This window comes from Garra rufa, chromosome 21 (assembly GCF_049309525.1).
Source record: "Garra rufa chromosome 21, GarRuf1.0, whole genome shotgun sequence".
NCBI classification, from domain to species: Eukaryota; Metazoa; Chordata; class Actinopteri; order Cypriniformes; family Cyprinidae; genus Garra; species Garra rufa.
Window position 1 is genome coordinate 13,267,512 of NC_133381.1, and position 23,868 is coordinate 13,291,379.

General features: G+C 38.0%; 1 protein-coding gene across 15 annotated transcripts in view; it reads right to left on the reverse strand.

Moving 5' to 3' along the window:
* The window catches only part of nrxn3a (neurexin 3a), a 384,050-nt gene that overhangs the window by 231,834 nt on the left and 128,348 nt on the right, over positions 1-23,868 (reverse strand). For 7 of the 15 annotated variants that reach the window (XR_012341101.1, XR_012341100.1, XM_073826837.1 and 4 more), the window contains exons 14-18: positions 21,693-21,883; positions 21,422-21,595; positions 17,359-17,373; positions 16,579-16,605; positions 12,785-12,904 (exon numbers count right to left, since the gene is read on the reverse strand). Coding sequence is in view for 12 of the 15 variants with exons in the window: in XM_073826837.1 (XP_073682938.1) it covers positions 12,785-12,904; positions 16,579-16,605; positions 17,359-17,373; positions 21,422-21,595; positions 21,693-21,883 (527 nt within the window). In the remaining 3 variants the exon portion in view is untranslated. The remainder of the gene's footprint in view (positions 1-12,784; positions 12,905-16,578; positions 16,606-17,358; positions 17,374-21,421; positions 21,596-21,692; positions 21,884-23,868) is intronic. The other 8 variants (XR_012341102.1, XM_073826839.1, XM_073826838.1 and 5 more) reach the window with 3 other exon arrangements.

A 23,868-nucleotide genomic window follows, 5' to 3' on the forward strand; every position in this document is an offset into this window, starting at 1 on the left:
CCGTTTCCACGGCGCCCTTGGCCAACAGATTCTTTACCTCTAATCGCAAGACGTCTGCGTCTTTGCTGCGAACTGAGGTGGTGATCACACCATGAAAGCGAGGAGGTCTTCGAGCGAACTGGAGTACATAGCCTCGTTCTATTATACCCAAAACCCATTTTGACACGCCGGGGATGGCTTGCCATGCCGCGGATCGTGTCGCTAGGGGCTGCAATGGTTCGCACAGCTGTATGCTGTCTGAAAGCATTGGAAGAGGAAATTTGCTCTTTTCTTGAAAATGTTTGTTTTTTATTTTTCCCGCTATCACAGCGGTTTGCTGTAAGGGCGCTGATATAAAGGGCCCGTGAGTTACAGCTACATTTTTCACAAACATAAGTTCCCTTACACCCGGAACAGAACGGAGTGTAGAAGGGCTTAAAAGAGGCACTTTGGGGGCTGGTCCGGCTGCTGCGAGACTTGGCCCCTCCCTCTTCCTGCTGTTGAGATCAGGAAGACGCTGGCGGCGCCTGGTCCAGCACCACTCTTGGCCGAGGTCCCTGACGCTTAGGGAAGGGAAATCGCTTGGCTGGGCGTGACCGAGGACGGAGCTCCGTCTGAGGCGCTGGTTGCGCAGCTGGGGGCGTGGCTTTCGCAGGCTGCTGAGTCGGCGCCGGCTTGGGGCGACTAGGAGCCGTTGCAGAGCTCGAGCGTTTGGGCAGGAAATGTCGCATGGCTTGGGACGATTTCTGCGCCGCGGTGAAGCGCTCCGCGAAACCCTCGACAGCTGGGCCGAACAGGCCGGTCGGCGAGATGGGGGAGTCAAGGAAGGCGACCTTATCCGCGTCCTTGATCTCCGTCAAGTTAAGCCACAAGTGGCGCTCCAGCACCACTAAACTGGCCATCGATCGCCCGATCGCCTGAGCCGTCATCTTCGTGGCGCGTAACGCCAAATCCGTAGCGCTACGTATCTCTCTGAGCGGGGAATCGTCCAGGTTCAACTCGTCCAGACCGCGGAGGAGCTTTGCTTGGTACACCTGGAGTACCGCCATAGAGTGAAGCGCTGAAGCTGCCTGTCCAGCAGACGAATACGCTCGTCCAGCGAGGGTAGAGGTCGTTCTGCAAGGCTTAGACGGGTGTGACGCCCTCGCCTTCCAACCGATAGCGGTGGGCGGGCAAAGGTGCGCAGCAACTGACTCGTCCAGCGGGGGCAGCTTCTCGTAGCCCTTTTCCTCAGCGCCATCGACCGTGGTGAGGGCAGCAGAAGAGGAAGTATGAAGGCGGGCGGAGTATGGAGCACGCCAGGACTTAGAGATTTCGTCGTGGACTTCGGGGAAGAATGGTGAAGCTCGCTGACGAGGGGCCTGGCGGCGCCCCGGCAGGAACCATTCATCCAGCCGGCTCCTAGATGGCTCCTCGGGGGGAGACCATTGAAGATCCAGCTCCTCAACAGCTTTAGATAGGACGCGGAACAGTTCGGCGTCCATACCGGCGCTGGCGGCGCTGGATTGCGCAGACGGCAAGGGGGCGGGGTCATGGGAAGAGCCCGACAACTCCTCTGCGTCAGATGCGGCCAATGACATGCTGTCATCCTCGCATTCACTTCCTCCGAAGGAGACCAGATCGCTCGCAGCCGCAGAGGGACGCTGGTCAGGATGCAGGAAGAGAACTGGCGATTCCTCTCCATGTGGTGAAGGCGAGGCACGCGGGGTCTGAGCCGGCGTGAGCTCGCCTGTCACCACGCTCTTAGATCTCTTGCCCCGCTGCTTCTTCCTAGCAGGCTCTTGCGAGGAAGTAAGCGGGAGGGCGCGAGAAGCGGCGTCGCTCTCTGAAAAGAAAGCTAGCCGCGAGCGGAGGGAAGTGAGACTCATATTCCCGCAGTGGGAACATTCCGTCTCATTGAGCGCAGCCTCAGCGTGGGCGTGACCCAGGCACGAGACGCACTCAGCGTGAGTGTCAGCGGCGTGCAGAGGGGCTCTGCACGAGCGACAAAAACGCCGTGGCATTTGAAACAACGCCGTAGAAATTTGCTCTTAATTTGCTCTTTTAGATGTTCGCCGGATAGCAGCAGGGAATCAGCTCCGGAGCGTCAATCCGCCGAGCAGTGAAGATCCGCTGCGAGGCTCGTCAACGGCGAAGAAGAGGCTTGCTTGAGCGAAGTCTGCGTAGTCAGTCTCTGCGAAGATCAGAAGTCGTCGCTGAAGAAGAAGGATCTGAGTTCCCTATGGCAAAATGCTCGCTTATATAGCCAGATGCTCCGCCCCTTTTGGCGCGATCGGGCGCGAATCATCGCCATAGGTTTGTGCATCTCCGCTGCCGAGCCATTGGTTCGTTTCTTTAACACTGCACGAACCAATGGCCGTGCAGTTACACTGCGTTATTGAAATGCTTCAGTCTCAGGAGAAAAGGAGCTTTTCCCATAAGCGTCTTTACAGACGCAGTACGAGTGAAAGTATCGAAAGGGAACCGCAGTGATATGCACTTATTGGTACGAAAAAGTACGAAAAAGTTCCCACAGGTACATTTTTGTCATGAGATCAGGTAGAAATTTTCTTATCAGCTTTATAATGCTTTTTCAATTTATGGGTTCAGTTAATAAGGTCTGTGGTACACGCAACCTTACGATACTTGGATGTTTTGCTGTACAACAAAAAAACTGCACACTTTCACACACTAAACATTCTTACGCATGTTACTCATTACAAACATATATTTTAAAAAATTTATATAACTGCTTGAAAATGCACATTTTCAGTGTGGGTGTGTAATTTACATTGCAGAGCAAAATGCCTGAGTATCATCAATTGATATTTATCACAGACCTTGTTTTACTCATAAATCATAAAAATTCTATTGAAATCATTCAATAGAATTATCGTTATTGACCTTGTTTGACGATATTGAGTTTAACACAGATGAAAATGAAGCTGTGAGGGACAGACTTACAGTCTTTCCACACTGTATAAACATCCTAGATCAAGCCATTTTCACAAATCATAACTTTCAAAACGGTTCTATGAAGCTTTTGTCTACTGAAAGGCTTTTTAGAAAGCCATTTCTTCAACTGAACAATCAGTATGTTGTCAAACAACAGTGCAATGCACTGAACGTACTGTACTTCTCTCTCTCATAGCTTCCTTTTCATTCCTGTCAAAACTTAAATATGGCTCTACCCTGAATAAGATCTACATCTAATCATTGCTGGTGTGAACATATGAACGTACAAGTGGTACGTTTTTTAAGTGATGTTGGTTTTGTACATGTCACTGTAGTTCTGACGTGAACTCTAATGCTCCGTGATGTTTTGAAATAACGTCCCATCTGCACTTCACCTAAACCTACCCAATAGTATGAACAAAAGCGAATTTGACGTTAAAACACAATTGCAAGCAAGCTGTTTTAGCTTCATTTTCGATCTCTCATCTTTCATGTCTTTCACCGTCAGTCATGTTTTTCACAGGATTCGTACCAAAGGACTCCACATCATAAGTCCAATTCCGTGCCGGCTACACTGTAAAAAGTTTTCACCAGATTTAACTTAAAAACCTAAGTTAAGCAGCTGCCTTAAGTTTTTAGGTTAAATCAGCTTAAAACTCATTTTAACTTATTACAATAAAAATGAGTTGATTTAACTTGTGAGATTGAAAGACTTAAGTTGATTTAACTTAACATTTTAAGGCAGCTGCTAAACTTAAGTTTTTAAGTTGAAACTGGTGAAAACTTTTTACAGTGTGAGCTACCGAGCAACTTTGTTACGTCTGGAAAGCGAAACATATGGAGATGTAATCATAAGACTTACAGTCTTTTCACACTGTATCCTAGATGTAGTGGACTGCGCATTCCAGGGCCCAGTTTATGGCAAGGGCCCCTCCCTGGCCACAATAGTGGACAAAGGTTTGCAACATTTTGATTGGATCTTGGTGGACTAACATAAGCAAACTGTCCAACGCCATCAGATAAGGATGCCAGGACGACTGCCAGACACCTCTTAGAGGGCATGAAGAAGACCTTTGGTACAAAACCCGGGAAGGACAGAACCTCCTATTGGCCAAGATGCAGTTTCTGCCCTCCACTCACCTTGAGACTGTTTTCTAAGGTTTGGTCCTGTGACGGTCATAAAAATTCCTTAGGATCTCCAGACGCAGCAGCAGTGGGTGAAACAAAGAGAGATCACAAAAATCAATCCAAATCCATTCATAACTATGTTTTCAAACCTTGAACTGATGCGAACCATAACACACACATCTTATACTTATTCAGAGAAATAAGTATTCTCACTGACAGCGATGTGTAGTGCAACATCTTACACAAACTCAGCTGTTAATGGACAAATGAATGCATGCATGACAGTTCAATCTTTTCCCATCATGTTTGGACTTAATGTGTTCATTACATGACCAAATGTTTTCTGATTGTGTTTTGGAAAGTGAGAAATGCACCAGTAAAACATTATTGACACTTTTCTAACTTTGTGTTTGGACTATGCAAATGACTTCCACAAGAGGAAAGAAGGGTGGGCTACCCCATGTCCCCCCGCTCTGATGGAACCAGCCAATCACAGCATGGAAATGGAGAAGCGCCAAATTGCAATCTCCTCCTTCTCGGAAAGGTATAAAGGTACCTCTCCAAAAGACACTCCTTGTTCTGAGTCTGAGGCCCGGCAGGGTGAGACACTAACAGAGAACTAACAAAGTACTGAGTCTGACCTGCAAGGGTGAGACAATAACAGCCACAGCTCCATTCTGAGTCTCCGGCACGTCCAGGGGACAGTAACAGATCAAACTTCTTTCTGAGTCTGCAGCCCGTTACAGGGAAGGCAGCAACAGATAACCATTCTGAGTCTCCGGCACGTCCAGGGGACAGTAACAGATACACCATCGTTCTGAGTCTGAGCCCTGGCAGGGTAAGACACTAACAGAGCAACAACGTACTGATACACCTCCATTCTGAGTCTCCGGCACGTCCAGGGGACAGTAACAGATCAAACTTCTTTCTGAGTCTGCGGCCCGTTACTGGGAAGGCAGCAACAGATACCTCCATTCTGAGTCTCCAGCTCCACAAGAGAGAGACACTAACAGACACAACCATTCTGAGCCTACTGTCCAGAGAGACAGAAACAGACACTCCACGCTCCAAGTCTCCAGCTTTGAGGCAGCAAAGGAAAGAGATATTTTCCACGTTCAGAGTCTTCGTCCAGCAAAACAACAACAGATGCAGCACGTCCTGAGTCTCCATCCGAGAGAGAGACAAAGCGGATTGACCAAGCTCTGAGTCTCTAGCCCAGAGAGGCAGAAGACCAACAGACATTTGCAACAAGGTTAAGCTCCAGCTAGCAAACCTTCACTTCAGGTACCTTTGCTTGCGTGTTCCAAGCTAAGGGTCTTCAGCACCTACACCAGGGCCACATCTGCGTGTTCCAGATCTTAGGACCCTTTGGTGCTTCAGGAGATCAGCATTCTACAGCGCTTCATGCTCAAGGCTGTCGAAACGGATTCCTGATCCTTTTCCCACTGACTGCTCCCAGCACAACCACCAGACTGCTCAACCAACCACAGAGAACGTAAATATCACTTCCAAACCTCTTCCAGAGACCTTGGCATTGTTGTGTACTATCAGTATATGATCTTTCTAATTTACATTAGATATTATATAGCTGATTGCAGTTGATAACAAATAATAGCTCATTTATTTGTTTAATGCATAGTAAGGTTCTTCACCTTATTTGTCTCAGAGTAGCAAGTTTATCTTTCCATAAGATAACATAGCTATGACATAGTAACACCCAACTGAATCACATTTTATGCATCTTATGCACTTTATTCCTTTTGCATTTATTGTATTCATTTAATAGTTGATTACTCTTGTCTATCATTTGTTAATAAATTTATTTTATTACACTTGTGTCTTACTTGTGTTGATAATACAGTGAGAGGTTCTACAAGTTAGATATCCCACCAATCTTTCTTATGTGATGTACTCATAACCGCACATGAAGTGACACGTGATCCAAGAATCATAACGTCATCGGTGATACGAGTACCCATCACTACACTATTTCGCCTTTCTAGTGGGCGAAAGCAGAACTCACTACATAATTGGCGTCCCTATGTGGGCCAAGTTAAAATGAGATGAGTCTCCTGTAAAATTCACTACATAGATCAAGCCATTTTCACAAATCATGACTTTCAAAACTGTTCAATGAAGCTTTTGTCTGCTGAAAGGTTTTTTAGAAAACCATTTCTTCAACTGAACAATCGGTATGTTGTCAAGCAACAGTACAATTCACTGAACGCACTGTACTTCTCTATAACACAGCTTCCTTTTCATTCCTGTGAGACTTAAATATGGCTCTGCTCTGACTAAGATCTACATCTAATCAATGTTGGTGTGAACAAGTTCTTAAACCTTAAAAGCTCTTGTTTAAACTTCTAACCCAAGGCTAGTACCACTAATTAAAACACACACACACACACACACACACACACACACACACACATGTTGGGTTTACATGTTTTATGGGGATATTCCATAGGCGTAATGGTTTTCATACTGTACAAACCGTATTTGGTCCCCACAACGTGATGAATACCAGGTACACACACACACACACACACACACACACACACGTTGGGTTTACATGTTTTATGGGGACATTCCATAGGCGTAATGGTTTTCATACTGTTCAAACCGTATTTTCTACGGCCCCACACCTACCCTACACCTAAACCTAGCCCTCACAGGAGATTGTGCACACTTTTACTTCCTCAAAAAAACTCATTGTGCATGATTTATAAGCCTGTTTCCTCATGGAGACCTAAGAAATGTCCCCACAAGGTCAAAATCTACTGGTATTACTATCCTTGTGTGGACATTTGGTCCCCACAACGTGATGAATACCAGGTACACACACACACACACACACACACACATACACACACACATTTCCTTGAAAGTCATTTGCCATACAGGAAGTCATTTCTTAATTCTAGTCAAAGCATTTACACCTCGCTTAATTAAATCACAGAACATTTCCTGTTACTTTAGCCCACACTCGGCTTTCTATCCATCTCTAATGCGTTTCTCCCTCCCCGCGAGACGTATTGTCTGAGTAACACTACATTGGACACGAGATAGCTGAAGGTGCGCCTTTGCTTTTGTTGCCATCTTAATTGATGGTGTGGCTCAGACGGGTTCTCCTGTTTCTAATGGAGTGAGGAGAACACAGCTTTGATGAAGTCTCGCTAGCAGAGGCGTGAAGCCTCCTCCTCCTCTTTCCTCTCCAGCAAAGACAGAGAAAAAGATGCTCCTTAATTACCGAGACTCTGTTCATGTCAGACACACATGAGGGAAAACAAATCCATCCCTCCAGCATGTTATTTGTGTATCTGTCGTTTAATTTATATATTTACGAAACAAATGTTGGACATGGAGGAGAAAAAAGAATAATGCCGATGGGTATCATTTAAATTGTGCGAAGCAATATTTTATGTTAACCCTGGTAATTAATGTTGTGGGAAAACAGAAAAGGAAGGAGCCGCTTTGTTGTGCAACTAGGCAATTTGTAAAACCCCTTCAGAAGTTTTAGCATATAACAAAGCAGATATGAAGTATGACTATATGGAGATGACATGGTGTGCTGGACATCAAGAGCCCTCAGCCAAGAAAATGACAGCCACCTTCAGTAAATCCTAGGGGAATTCATTAGGAAGCTCCTTCAAAAGCCATTTGTGAGCGTCTCGTGGAATTTGAGCATTGACTGCTTTGCTTTCACGAACTAAAAGAATCCTGCATAAAACGAAGCCGTTTAAACTTCTGAATAAACAGTGTCATACTCAGACAGTACCTCACACTCGTCTAGTGGATACTGGCGAATTCCTTTAAGCAATATTCATTTGCCACGAGTTCATTTAACAGCCAATGGAGCTTCTAACCAGTCATTTATTACCGCAGCTCAATCAACGTGATTGCACAGTGTGTCCAAATTAATAAGCAAAGACTTGGAATGCGAGGGGCAACTTGCAATTTGCTGTTTGTTTAGCTGTAGCCGCTTGAAAGACGCAACAAATGCATCTCATTCATACGCAAGCTCTTGTCTAATGCAAAAACACTGCGCTGTTAATTTAGGGTCCAAGGGCAAACATATCTACCACTGCTAAGTATACTTTAACTAAAAGCATTTTGATGATCACTGGCCTTCTTCATTAAAACAACCAAATTAGTGGAAGAGCTTCAGTAAATCATATTCTAGAGGCTTTTTTGAGAGCAGATCCATTCATATATTCAAATTGAATATGGAGAATAAAATATTTTATTTATAGAGTACTTGAGATGCTTTAGAAGAGATCATTCAAACGCAACTAACCACATAATCTTGTATTCAGATTAATAAATAGTCAATTCATCATTTATAAAAGTCCCTACATCAATAGTAAGCAGTTTTTAAATACTGGTTTGTTCTTGATTTATGAGCATATCGATATTTTATTTGGATTTTCATATACTTTATTAAGGATTCATTTATCTTTTCTTAAGTATTACATTATTTACAAACCAGTTATTTAGTTGTCATCAGTGGCTCAAAAGATAAGTAAATGTATTAACAGAGTACATAAATGATTAATAAACTATGCATTTATACATCTTATTACACTGTAAAAAAAGTTTCAAAAAGTTGTTTCAACTTAAAATAATTTGTTATCTCACTGATTTAAAATTTTTAGTTGAGTCAACTTGAAATTTTAAGTTACTTAATGTTAGTTTAAGTGACAACTGGAATATTTTAGTTGAGTAAACTTAATTTAAGTCAGCGGGGTAACAAATTATTTTAAGTTGAAACTATTATTTTTTTGTGATTTTTGTGAGCTCATCTAAAGTGAGAACTACTTTAAGGCTCCGTTATCTTCTATTTACTGAATTTAGTTGGTTTTTGTTAGTTTTGTTGCTTATTTTGTTGTTCATTGAGTTCGTTTTTTTATATGATATTGCAGATGTGAATTGTTCATTTTGTCTAGTGTATAGTTGTACAGTTTCATTTTTTTGCATCTTCAAATATCTCTATGTTGTGTTTGTTTCCCTTTTTTTGTTTAGAAGATACTTGAGCCTTTAACTCTGCTTTGTAAAAGCTTTACAACGCTTTACGAGGCATTAATAGTCCTTACTTTAGATGAGCTCCCAAAAATACTAGCAACTACTAAATATGTTATAACTACACTCTTAAAAATAAAGGTGCTTTAAAAGGTTCTTCACAGCGATGCCATAGAAGAACCATTTTGGGTTCCACAAAGAACCATTCAGTCAAAGGTTCTTTAAAGAACCATCTCTTTCTTACCTTTTTATAATCTGAAGAAATCACAAAGAACCTTTTGTGAAACAGAAAGGTTCTTCAGATGTTAAAGGTTCCTTATGGAACCGTTTAGACAAAAAAGGTTCTTCTATGGCATTGTGAAGCACCTTTATTTTGAAGAGTGTACATGAATTAATTATTAATAACAATAGCTTACTACTGTCTATTAATGTAGGTTTATAAATGATGAACTGACTATTTACAAACGCTTAACTAATGATTAATAGCGTGCAGTTATTATAAAGTGTTAACTTTTTACTACTTCTGAATGAAAAACTATTTTTGCTGCTATGTTGGATGACCACATGACTTCCAAATGTAAAATCCAGATAAGAACCACTGAATAAAATGCAAATACTAATTATGAACACAGAGGTGCATTAGAAAACAATATCAAAGTTATCTACACAGCCTACAAACCAAAATACTGCAAAATCAGTAACAAAAAGCATGACTAATAAATAAATGATTACGATTTGCAGAGTGGAAGTGTATTTATAAATAATTTGATTTGACCTTTCAAAGGGCAAGTGATTGCAATGGAATAATTAAAGTACGAACATGTCATTAAATCTCAGATGTTTCAAATATCAGCTCGCTTATGCATTATGAAAATAAACTCACTAAAAAACTATGAATATAAATCTGGCTTCAAGGACACATTTGCCAATTTCACTAGCTCTAGTTTTTCTAAAAAAATAAAAATAGGCCTACATATACTTGAACATGGCTTACTCTTGTGTTTAAAATATGTAGTCAACATCACACCTTATGTGTTAATATTAATAACCTATGTTTAAACTGAACTTTTCTATTGTCAAAAGAAAGCCTTTTTAATTTATATAGCTATGTAAAAAAAGAATCCTACACTCTTAAAAATAAAGGTGCTTTAAAAGGTTCTTCATGGCGATGCCGTAGAAGAACCATTTTTGGTTCCACAATGAACTATTCAGTCAAAGGTTCTTTAAAGAACCATCTCTTTCTCACCTTTTTAGAATCTGAAGAACCTTCTTTCACCACAAAGAACCTTTTGTAAAACAGTAAGGTTCTTCGTTGAAGGTTAAAGGTTCTTTATGCAACCATTTAGACAAAAAGGGTTCTTCTATGGCATTGTGAAGCACCTTTATTTTTAAGAGTGTAGTTTGGAACGTCTCACAGCCTCCAATCATACAAAAAGAAAACAAGACATCTCAGCAAAATTACGAATGAGAAACATGTGAGAATACATTTTCCTAAAATATTTACTCAGAACCGAGGGTGCTATATAATAATGCATTATTCAAATATTCAAATTTCATGATATTTCTAGCACACAACAGACGAAAGGCCGCTTTCGTTTCTAAATAAAACATTACTGCCACCTAGTGTTGAAAAGTGACACGTTCAGTCAAGAGACGGTCTGTTTCGCTTACTAACATGAGATTAAGTTTATTATTACGCCTCGGTATCGAACAAAATAGCTCTACGAGACATTTCTGATTATAGCACTGAACACTACTCTATATTCCTAAGAATAGTAGCACGAATTTGGCGCGGCTGCAAAAAAAAAAAAAAAAAAGCCTATCCTCTACGGCGGGAAGACTGACAAAGCCGACACACACATCAGTCTCTCTGCATTATATAATTAAGTCCGTCCCTATCTTCACTAACATGCTTTTGATTCACTGCTGCCTTTCACAAAAATACGAGTTGTCAAAGCAGTGGGCTAGCGTACTATTATGCATGTCAGTCTTCAATCTCTGGAAGGTCAACGGTGTTGTTCTTGCGGCTGAGGGGAGGAAGGCAATCACAGTCATATCACATTCTCACCGAGACGCTTTCTGCGTCTATAGGGATGGTGTTTATCTCCACCGGCTCGAGATAACACCTTTTATTGTGGCAGGGATGTCAAAAGAATGGCATCATTATGACTACAGAATAAAGAGCGACTGCTCACGGTGGAAGTGCACTGTTGGTGATTGATTCTGGTTCTCGGGGGGTTTTTAGACAGATTTGACACATGATGACCTGTATTGCAAAGAGTCGTCCGAATAGATCAAACATTTTGTCATGATATACCCTTGGTGGTGTTATATTATACTCCCACGTTTTACATAATCAGATCTGATTAAATGCATGAGGAGTTCAGTGAAGTGATTGCGGACTTGAACTTTAAAGGGCTGGTTATGAGCAGACTTTATTATTTTGTGTCTCTCTGGTGGTTATGAGTTTCATGGCACCTTCAATCAGATCTAATGTGACCTCTGTGAAAACAACACTGGAGTATTGCACTTAATTATTATTAAAATAACACAATAAGTGATGTTGAAACTGAAAACACACTTACAAATGGACAAACATATTTATATTACATAATTATAGATACCAAAGCAAAAGCATTTGCAAACAAACTGAACTTATGTCAGAACTAACTTCACTTTTTGCAATGTTTTAACCTTTAACTTTTCTAATTGTTTAGTCAATTACTATAAATGCCACTTGAAATGACATTTTTATATATAGATAGATAGATTTTGTTTAATGTGTTTAAAGTGTTCAAACCTTTTTCTGGGTCACTTTTGCCTCTCTCATAGTTATTATGTAGTTTGTAAATACATTTCGTAAAATTCATAATAATAAATAAAAAAATAAAAAATAAATTTATTTAATTGTACATTTTAATTTCTTTAAGTTGTTTAATAAAATAAAATAAAATCTTTTAATAGATTTTCCTAAAATATAATTTTGATATATTTCTATAAATGCCACTTAAAATGACATTTTTAAATATGTTGTTTAAAAAATCATATATCTATAAATTCCTATTACTTTTTATTATTATTATTATTTCTGTGTTTAAAAACTTTTGCCTCTCTAAATCCAATATTTAATAAAAAATAATTTTATATTTTCATTTTCTTTTTCGAAGTTTCAGTTTTTTCAGCAATTAAACAGTTTTTTTCAAATTTTCCTTTTAGTTTTAGTTTCTTTTACAAATGAAAAATAAAATTGTATATATTTAAAATAAATAATAATTTAATAAATTACTAAAAGAGCTTTAAAATATGAACTTCTGATATATAAAATACCCATAATATATGTATAAATAATTATATAAATAATTCTAACCAAGTATGTAGTCAAATACAGCATGTTCTACCAGCATCAGAAAGTAGAAAACAACACGTACCTTTGTCGTCTTCAAACGGGTCTTCAGAACATGAATGCAGAGTGTGTGTGTGTGTGTGTGTGTGTGTGTGTGTGTGTGTGTGTGTGTGTGTTTGTACACTCATGAGCTTTTGTGCAACCAAATGCTGTTGGTGTTTGTGAAACATTTGCTATGTAGATTACAGCGTGCTCAATTAATCTTTCATAGAGTGGGTCCTTGTGATCATTAAAACTGTGTAAACGAGTGAACCGAAGAGTGAACTCCACAAAAGAAAGAGAGGAAACTGTGGAAACTGCACGGGACGGAGGGTGACTTACGGTCGTTACACTGCGTCCCCGTGTAGGAGGTCATTGAACAGTCGCAGGTGTAGTTCTCCCACTGCTGGATGCAGATCCCCATGTTGGCGCAGGAGTCTTCTTGGCATGTAGTGCTAGGACCTATGGTGGCAAAGCAGAGCAATGTAATACTGGGGGCAAACGTCCCGTCATGCTGTTAAGGTGCCATGCAGGTGTGTGTAACAGTACACATGCAGTTTGGGTTAGTAGAGGTACTCAAAAAACATCCCGAAAGCTGACGTGGCATTCCCTATAAATTGGAGTTTAGTAATAAACATCATAGACATATTCAACATGGCTTGTTACAAAAAGTAGATTCAGACACGGGGCCAAGCATGAACTTTCTCACATCTGCACAGAGGAACAAAGGTCAATGACAACATTTAAGAGCGAGATGTGTACACAGTCCAGTAGGTACTATTGTTACACATGTTAAGAACAATAGTGTGCACACCAGCCACGTGCAATCGAGTTGAGCGTGTTCCAAACACATCTTGTGTTTTGGCACACTTGGGTTCATTTTGAGGGAATGCAGCAAGAACAATAGAGCTCATTACCCAATTCAGAGGCAAGAGGGTGAATGCATTCCCCCTGAATTAACCGTGGAAACAAGATAATTGCAAAGAAACTGGCTTTGAGTGCATTTTTTCTTGTCAAATACAAGAGGTTAACCACAAACATAAACTTTAGTTTAACAAAACGGGGAGAAAAGAAGGCTAAAAGCGCATTTACTGTGCAACGCAAAGTGCAACTTCAGTACTACGTCAAAGTTCAACATAAAATGATTCACCCCAATTTGTTGACTATCAAAAATGCGGATAGGATTTCGAATGGAAAATCAGAGAGAATTTGACATAGTTCTCTCTGATTTTTCCATTCACATCAATTCAGCCTTGTTACAGTAGCACATTAACATATTTACATGGGATATGGTCAAACATCACATTATGTAGCCTTTGCTGACCTTTAAATTCAGACGTGGACATATTTGATTTAAGTTTCTGTACCAATTGAAATACATAATAGTAATTTCAAGAGTGCTGATAAGGGTCATTCATATTATGCAGTACATTGTTATTAGGGATATGCCTGAATCCAAATACCATATTTAGAAATTAAATTGTGTTTTACGGAATGAACACGAGAAAAGAGGAAAAATATATTACAATGCTTGCTATCGCAATTATATCATTGGGTAATTATACTGTATATAAAATATTATTATGCGGGGCATTGAAATCGCGTGTGAATGCGTGCTACAGCTTTTTACTTTTACACCGTGTCTACACCGGACGCGACAGTTTTCGCGTCGCGCCGCAACAGCTCTGTCTATATTGGACGCGACAAAGCGACATTGCAAATCATTTGAACTTTCTTTGAGCACGACATAAATAGAATGCGGCAGCAGTTTACTGTCGGATATTTGCCGTGTCGCGCCGCATCCAGCGTGGACAGCATAATAGGTTCTATTATATTTTGTCGCGTCGCGTCGCGCTGCTCGCGTCCGCTGTAGACACGATGTCCGTTTCAAGATTCGAGATCATCACACTTACTCTGTGTTTTCTATGGAATGGCAGTACTTACCACAAATTTTACAGGATTTAAGTTTTTCTCAGTGGTGATCAGGATCTGCAAATCATTCGCCATCGTCCTATCAGTCGTCTCTCCCTACTGTGTTTATGTGGTAAGTGAAATTTTATATATAGGCTAATATAACAGGCCCCTAGCAATCAGCTAACCATGTCCCTTTAGTGGCTCCGTAGAACGCGCCCATTGTTTTCCATGCCTTTCCGAATACAGATTCACTATTTGGGCACATCCCTAATTGTCATATTCCCATTATAGTCTATAATACTTTTTAAAAGTACTGTAAAACAGTAATATTGAAATATTATTACAATTTATAAGAACAGTTTTCTATTTGAATACATTTTAAAATGTAATTTATTCCTGTGATACAAAGTTGAATTTTGAGCATCATTACTCTTCAGTCTCCAGTGTCACGTGATTTTTCAGAAATTATTCTAATATGCTGATTTGCTGCTCAAGTAACATTTCTTCTTATTATCAATGTTGAAAACGGTTATGCTACTTAATATATTTTTGTGGAAGCTGCTACATTTTTCCTCACGATTTTTTGATTATTAGAACTTTCAAAAGAGTAATATTAAATTGAAATAGAAATATTTTGTAACAATGTAAACTTTTGATTAATTTAATGCATCCTTTCTGAATAAAACTATAATATGTTTTAAAAAAGCATTTTTACTGGACTCAAACTTTTAAACGTGAGTGTAAGTAGGCTATTAATGCACTCAATACAATAGTAAACTTATGTTTAAAAATGAAAATCATAATTGTGTTTTATCACAGTGAAGTGAACCCCAGATCAAATACACTGGAAAATATAATAAAATGCCTATTTATGAGGAATTGTATTTATTAAATTTCCCCGTTTTTCCCTTATATACTCAAAATGTTTTCAAGACTCTTGAAACCAAATACTGGTTAAATATTATAAATAAATAAATCTGACATCCATGTAACTTAACTCTTTTTTTTTTCTATTCCAGTTTCTGTAATTTCTTTGCCATTGTATAATTGTGACCCTGGACCACAAAACCAGTTTTAAGTAGCATGGGTGTATTTGTAGCAATAGCCAAAAAATTATAAAATTTTCTTTTATGCCAAAAATCATTAGGGTATAAAGTAAAGATCCTGTTCTATTAAGATATTTAGTAAATTTTCTACTGTACATATATCAAAACTTAATTTTTGATTAGTAATATGCATTGTTAAGAACTCCATTTGGACAACTTTAACGACGATTTTCTCAATATTTAGATTTTTGCACCCTCAGATTCCAGATTTTCAAGTTGTATCTCGACCAAATATTGTCCTATCCTAACAAACCATACATTTTAAAAAGTAACTAGTGTATATATGATTTTATATCTTATATTGTATTATATATTGTGGTCCAGGGTCACAAGTAGTTATAGTCCTAAAATTGCAACCCCGGTGCACTCATTTATTTATTTTTAATAAGTTGTATGTACTGCATAACAGGAATGACAACAATGAAGGAGTAAAATATTCCAAATACGGGGTGGCAGTGGGTCGAAAACGTTAGTGACTTAATATAAATGATTTACCCTCAGCTGTGATGATATTCACTTCAACAGCAAGCACTCTTATTTGTGATGTCGCTTTAATAATAAAGCGAAAATCACATCTGTTTGAGTTTGCGTGCTCTGTGGGACGCTATCGGAGTTTAAAGTCTACGGTAGCGTGCCGACATTTCCAGATGGATTTTCATGCTAATTCTATTAATTATTTTGCTAATCATATTGCTGTTCAGCGTGTCTAAAGACAAGCGAGAAGTAACCCATGGTGAGCTACTTAATGGATTCTCCTAAGCCAGATTCCTCTCTCAGCTGAACGTCGTTAGCGTTAAAAAAAAGAAACAAGACAAGATACAGCAAAACAGAACGTGGGGACTTAATTATACAGGAGGGCTCATGGTTTATTAATGTAGACTCTCAGTTGCAATCATTACTTTTCTCTTCTCATTTTGCAAGTCTCACGACCTTCAGTAAAAGCACAAGGGCATTTTCTTTTGGAAAGAAGTGAACCATTTTATACCAAGACATTGTTACAGTGAACCAGCTAGTGTCCGCTTTATGTCTGGGTATTGGGAAGAGTACAAAACAAACCGGCACAAGACAAAACAGCAGCTTTCAGCCGAACTCAGAATGGAATTGAACCTTATATACCTTGTAGATCTGCTTTGGTGAAACCAACTTTGTTAAGCAAGAAACAGAAAAGCGAAAACAATCAAACAGGTAAGAACGTGGTTGATGGCTTCTGTTAATAAAGCTATGGCTTTACTAACAGGGCATGCTTTACCATTCTTAGGAAGGGTTCGCACTCTTGACCGTGTTTTAGAAACTATAACAACAGTCATGAAACTGATGGGTTGATTCAGCATGGCTGGGTTGAAAGTAGTAATGGCACTCAACAAAAGTAAATTAAACTGCAGTTTGCTGATGGAATTGTGCCTCTAAAATGATCTCATTTACAGTTTAAATATATTCAGCCAATAAACATGCAGAAAAATCAGGCTTCATTTGCATATTCTATTCTAGTCCACTCTTCTGAGAGCAAAAAATGATTTTCAAATGCACAGTATGGGCATGATAATGCGCTAATGCTAACGTAAATCAACAGAAACTTTTAAGACTATATAAAGCAAGCGGTTAGAGAGGGGACATTTTAATGATGTTGCGTTCTGTGAAAACAAAATGTTCCCCTGCATTGCTGCAGCATGTAATCGAGCCCTTGCCTTCCTAAGCACAGGTGCATCATTGCCATCTGGTGGATGAAAAGCTTCATTACAACAGAATGGCGCATTCATTGCCATATGAACCAGCAAAGAATTCTGTTGCCATCGTGGAGCCATTCCATACACGGCTTACAGTTTTACTGTGCACAAACAGTACAGTACAGAGTGATGTTTCTTTCATGCTGGGCTGTGAACATAAAAACCTACTCACGTTCACTTTTGGATGCTGTGCGGGAGAGATAAACGTAAAACACACACACACAAAGTTGTTCTATTCATGTATGAAATGAAGAACTGAATTCAAATGGTGTCGCGTATGTCTCTGCTTATGAAATATGACAGACACGTCGTAAACATGTGCATTTAAGCACGTCGGCTATGTCAGACGATCTGGTGGTAGCCTGTGTCCTGAAAATACGTGGAATTAAATGTTAAAGATGAACTTGAAACTCACAATAGGCCTTTTCACACTTGCAGTAGCCTAGGTCATATCCTAATTTATTCACACTGCTTATAGTTTACCCGGGTTAACAATTAATTCATAAGCTTATGTTTCACACTGTACATCCAAACGTGGTTGCCAGGTCTGCGACACAAAACCAGTCCAACTAGTCCAACCATGTTTTTTTTTCACCTCGCGGTTTTTCCTCAGACGCCCTCTCCGTCAAAATCATATTCCGGAGCAGCGCACTTCAAAAAACCTGCGGGAACAGTGTAAAAGTAGCCCAATTTCAGGTAAAACCGTGGACTTGGCAACCCTGATTCCGAAATCCCTTTAACCTTAACGTTAAAGCGACCTAGCATTCTTTCCTGGATAGACGTTACTTTTTTTAGCTATATCCATCTTATTTTTCTGGTAAGACATTTCTATATGTGTTTGGCTTCCGGTCTATTTTTTAGCTCATTTTGCTACTTAATATAGCTAATTGGTGTGTCTAACCATATTATTTGAATGTATTATCTTATTTATGAACACATTGGTTTGTAGTGCAAACAGTTTTATGCTTACTGGACGTGTTATTCTTCTCGTTGTTATTATTTCCCTACACTGTAAAAAGTTTTCACCAGTTTCAACTTACGTAACGTAAGTTCAGCAGCTGCCTTAAAATTTTGAGTTAAATCAACTTAAAACTACTACTCATTTCAACTCACGACAATAAAATTTGTTAAAATGACTTGTACTTTTAAGTTGATTTAACTTGTGAGTTGAAATTGCTTGTACTTTAAAGTTGATTTAATTAAAAATTTTAATGCAGCTGCTAAACTTAAGTTTTCAAGTTGAAACTGTTGAAATTTCCCGTTCATTAGTAGCTATACACTTTAAAAAGTTTTCACCAGTTTCAACTTAATAACGTAAGTTCAGCAGCTGCCTTAAAATTTTAAGTTAAATCAACTTAAAACTGCTACTCATTTCAACTCACAACAATAAAATTCATTTAAATGACGTACTTTTAAGTTGATTTAACTTATGAGTTGAAATTACTTGTACTTTTAAGTTGATTTAACTTAAAATTTTAATGCAGCTGCTAAACCTAAGTTTTTAAGTTGAAACTGGTGAAAACTTTTTACAGTGTATAGACCTTTTTTCTGAGTAAACTTTGAGCGCCGACATTACAAATTCTAACGTCAGATTGGATGCTCTTCTGTTCCGGTCTCCATAGGAACCCATTCAAATAGCTTCCATCTGTTTTTAATGTAGCTAAGGTCGGCAGCTTCGTGTCCTTTACACACTCATTAAACTTTGAGGAGTGAGGCACTGACAAATGACGGTCATTGCCACATTGCAAAGTGATGGCGCTATAGAGCCATGTGCAAAACATTTGAATAGGTTTAACATTAGATTAACAGCTCAGAATATAGCTACTTTGACTAGAAACACTAGAAACCGGAAATGCAAAGCATTCTTCAGGTTAAGAGTCAGATGTGACTTTCGCGTTCAGGAAAAAGGTCTTTATCCACTTTATTTTTCCCGGTAAGATTGGCCGCGGCCATTTCTAAATGTGACTGGCTTCCGGTCTATTTTTACTACTTAATATTGCAAATTGGTGTGTCTTACCATATTATTTGAATCTATTATCCTATTTATGAACACATTTACTAAACATGTTATTCTTTCCCTATAGCGGCTAATGAAACAGAAATCTCGCCTATAGGTGATTTCTGCGTTGAAGGATAAGGTGGATAAAGGTTAGAATGAAACGCTTCTTCACTCCAATTTAAATATTTTTGTCAATATTTGAATTTTTTCCCCTTAAACGCTGAAACAACTGATTGTGAACATGAATAACCCTTCTCTATAGCAGTTTCATAGAAGTGTTAAGCCTGTGAAACGTACCTTTATCTGGGGTTAAAAGCAAAGCTTAGAACGACTATAACCCAGGGTTAAGTGCAGTGTGAAAAGCCCTTGTATAGGTTCTGAAAGCTTTAACAGTAAAGGGCAGCTATAAAAATGGTTGAGAAATCATATCTTTATGGTTTGCTGATATACACTGATATTGAAGAAGGAAAAAAACACCCAAACAAACAAGGTTTGCATGTTTTAAATTGTTTATGCTTTGACATTAAACCATTAAATGTGCATTAGTTTAGAGGAAAATACATTTTGCATATCTGTTAAAGCCTGTGGTGTTCATTAACTAGTAGCCTTTTGTCTTTGGAAAGCAATCCCAGACTTCAGTATGTGATAATCAAGCATGCTGACATTGACATTTCACACTCACACAATGGACTCGTGCAACAAAACGTGAAGATGATACAACAAAAGACCAAACGATTTAGATTGAGACCATTTTATTCTTGGTTCAACAACATGTAAACGTAACATGTAGGATACTCAACATAAAAGGAGGCTTTTTTGTTCAAGACAACATTGAGATGCGATGAATGATGGAATTGTGATGGACAATTAATTTTGTGATGGATGGACAGGTCATATAAATGCTTCTACACAACGTTTTACGCAAACAAGACTATAATAAATCAAAGAACAAGAGAACAAAAAAGTAAAAGGCCAAACAAACAAATAATGTAAAGAAAACAAAGACATTAACATGCACTGAAATATGGCAGAGATCTCATGTACATAAGAAAATGGATATTAGTAAGTGAAGAAATATTCTTGTATGGATCTTAAGTGATCTGTGTTCTGATCTTTTGGACATATTTGGCATTTAACATACAATCATTTGTTATGATTGAAGCTTTGATGCTGGTTATATGACCATAATATCTGCACTTTCCTTTTACTGACAGCTTTCGTTAAAATGTAAAACTCTTACATTATCTGTATTTTAAATTGCATTTATTCTGATGTAAGATGGTATGGAATAAGAAGTATGATATTAGTCAAATGCACAAAGACGTTATGTAATTATATCACAATATTCTAATGTTAAGTTCATTTCACTCCCATCCAAAATATATATTCAAAACTTTTTTTAAATCTTTAAAATATCACATATACACTACCAATTAAAAGCTTAGGTTTTTGGAATAAGCCTCTAATGCTCACCAAAGCTGCTTTATATGATCAAAAATACAGTAAAAACTTTGAATTCAAAATAACAATTAAAAATAACTGTTTAAATATTTAAAATATATTAAATATATTATTTCTGATATGGAAAAATCAGAATTTCAGCATTACTCCAGTCATCAGTGTCACATGACACTATCACATTGATCTGCTCAATATTTTTGTGGAAACCGTGAAACATTATTTTCCCCAGGATTCTTTGATGAATAGAAAGTCAAAAAGGACAGCATTTATTTATTTATTTACTGTCAGGTTTGATCGATGTAATGCAATCCTGCCGAAAAAAAAGTATTGAATTCTTACAAACAAAAAAACGTACTGAGCCCAAACTTTTGAATGGTACTGTATATATATATTACAACAAATGTATCAGAATGACTTAATAGCTGTCCATATTCTTGTTTTATTTTTAATGGTTTACGGTCAAAACACATCAGATCAAATGCATGAAGTTCCATCTTGACTCAAAATACTGCAATGTAAATATTCCCTCAGTAGGTAGGTTTGTAAAAATGTCACTAATTCATACAAACAAAGACTTGGCTGATCCTAGCATGACCAATGTGGCCAATAAGAGTATTAATAAGCCAGTGGGCTCAACAGAGAGCTGACTGGGTGAGAGATGAGACAAGCAGGGTGAGAAAGATGGACTGATGGCTCAATGAGGTGGAGGTGGAACTACTGTTTGCATTCATGAGAAAGAACGGGCTCCTCGAGCTAGAGTTGTAAGTGGGTGTACCTTCGCATCCTCGCTCGATCTGACCGCTGCGGAACAAGGCGTCGTTTATGAGGTCAGGAAGGCGTCCGTTCAGGTCTACAGATGCCAGGCAGCCCTTAAAACCGTCCCTGGAGGCCACAAGTTTCGGCAGGTTGTTATACATGTTGGGCCCCAATCCAGCAATGTAGAGGTCACCTGAGCAGAAACGCAGAAGCAATAGATACCAAGGTAAATGAAGTAGTGACTAGACTGTGATTGAGACATGAGAATATATACATTTTAGCTGGTTTACCTTTAAGGTCCAGATTTTTAGCGCCATTGACGACTTGACTCACTGCCTTGGCATCGACTTTGAGCGTGTGGACGTTACTGTTGTCTCTAGTGATGACAACGTTATGCCACTGGTTGTCATGAAGAGCTCGCTCACTGTTGCCCTTGATTACATTGGGCCCGTTGCCAAGATCAAACACGTAATGTATGTACCTACAAGACAGGAAAGTGAAGTTCAGTTTACAGTAGGGGAGTAGAACGGCTGTATTATATTCCATTCCAACTCTCAGTTTTCTAAACATGTCAATTTGAGATGTGCTCATTGTGGATAAATCCATATTTATTCTCCACTTCACTTGTATAACAAACCAAACTGATATGAAATGGTCTCTTGGCTTATTATTGCTAAGAACTGCCAACTTTGAATGGAAACACAATTTCTTTTTTACTTTTTATAAGGGCGTGGATAAATCTTAAATGATACCACTCAGACTGAACAATACCTTATAATCACTGATATGGTTCGTTGGCATTACTTTTTATGATTAAGTACCTGATATTTTTTTATAATTTTTAAAAAAATAATTAAGTACATTTTTAACAATAGCGACATCTTTTGACTACAACAGATGCATTCTAAATATCATTACAATTATTGTTATTCAAGCTATTATATTTATGTGAAATTTATGGAAGCCCATTTCCACCACTAAATAAAAAACTAAAAGGTTATTGTGGCTTTTTATCTGACTTTTTTCTCAGAACTGCATGACATAAACACACAATTTTGACTTTTTTTTTTTTTAGAATTGTGAGATATTAACCTGCAATTGCGAATGATGAAGTCCAATTTTGAGGGGGAAAAAGTCAGATATGTTCTCAGAATTGCGAGTTTATATTACTCTGACTTAATTGTGTGATATGAACTCACAATTTCGAGTTATAAAGCCAGAATTGTGAGATATAAACTTGCAATTTGGACTCTTTCAGAATTGTAAGATATAAATTTAATTGCGAGTTATAAAGTCCAATTTTGAGGGGAAAAAAGACTTCTCAGAATTGCAAGCATATATCTCAATTTTGAGTTGACTTAAAGTCAGAGTTTATCTAACAATTTTGTCTTTTTTTCTCACAATTGTTTATTCCATGCAATTCTGAGAAAAAAAGTCCAAATTGTGAGTTTATATCTCATAATTCTGACTTTATAACTTGCCATTGCGAGTTTATATTACACAATTCTGAGAAAAAAAGTCACTGCAAAAAATGCTTTTCTTACTTAGATTTTTTGACTTGTTTCCAGCCAAAATATCTAAAAATTCTTGAATCAGGAAGGATTTTCTAGACAAGTAAAAAAAAAATGTCTTGTTTTTAGTCAAAATTAAGTGAGTTTTTGCTTAAAACAAGCAAAATAATCTGCCAATGGGGTAAGAAAAATAATCTAGCTGTCTTCTTGAAATAAGATTTTTTTTCTTGCCCCATTGGCAGATTATTTTGCTTGTTTTAAGCAAAAACTCACTTAATTTTGACTTGTTTTTACTAAAAACAAGAAAATTATTTTTACTTGTCTAGAAAATCCTTCCTTATTCAAGAATTTGTAGATATTTTGGCTGGAAACAAGACAAAAAATCTAAGTAAGAAAAGCATTTTTTGCAGTGTAGCGAGTTTATATCACGCAATTCTGAGAAAAATATTATTATTATTATTATATTACACAATTAAGTTAAATTACACGAGAAAGTCAGAATTGCAATTCTGACTTGATTTCTCACAAATGTGAGTTTATTCCATGCAATTCTGAGAAAAAGTCAGAATTTTGCAAGAAATCTTGCAAGAAAAAAGTCATAATTGCTACTTTATATCTTCCACTCCTGACTTCATAACTCACAATTGCAAGTTTATATCTCACAATTCTGACTTCATTTCTTACAATTGCAAGTTTGTCTCTAACATTTCTGAGAAAAAAAGTCAACTACAGGCCTTTATCGCAATTCTGATTCATCAAAACAATTATCCGTATATGTCTGTCTCTCTATGTAATTACCTGAATTCTCTTTCATTTCAAACATTCTCACAAGATTTCTGGATTAGTTCCCTCAATTATTGTATGCTGATAAAATTCATTGTCTGAAATGCTAGATGACATTGTTTTAATCTAGGTCTTCCTCTTAAGTGTTAACTGAAGCCGCTTGTCTACCTTG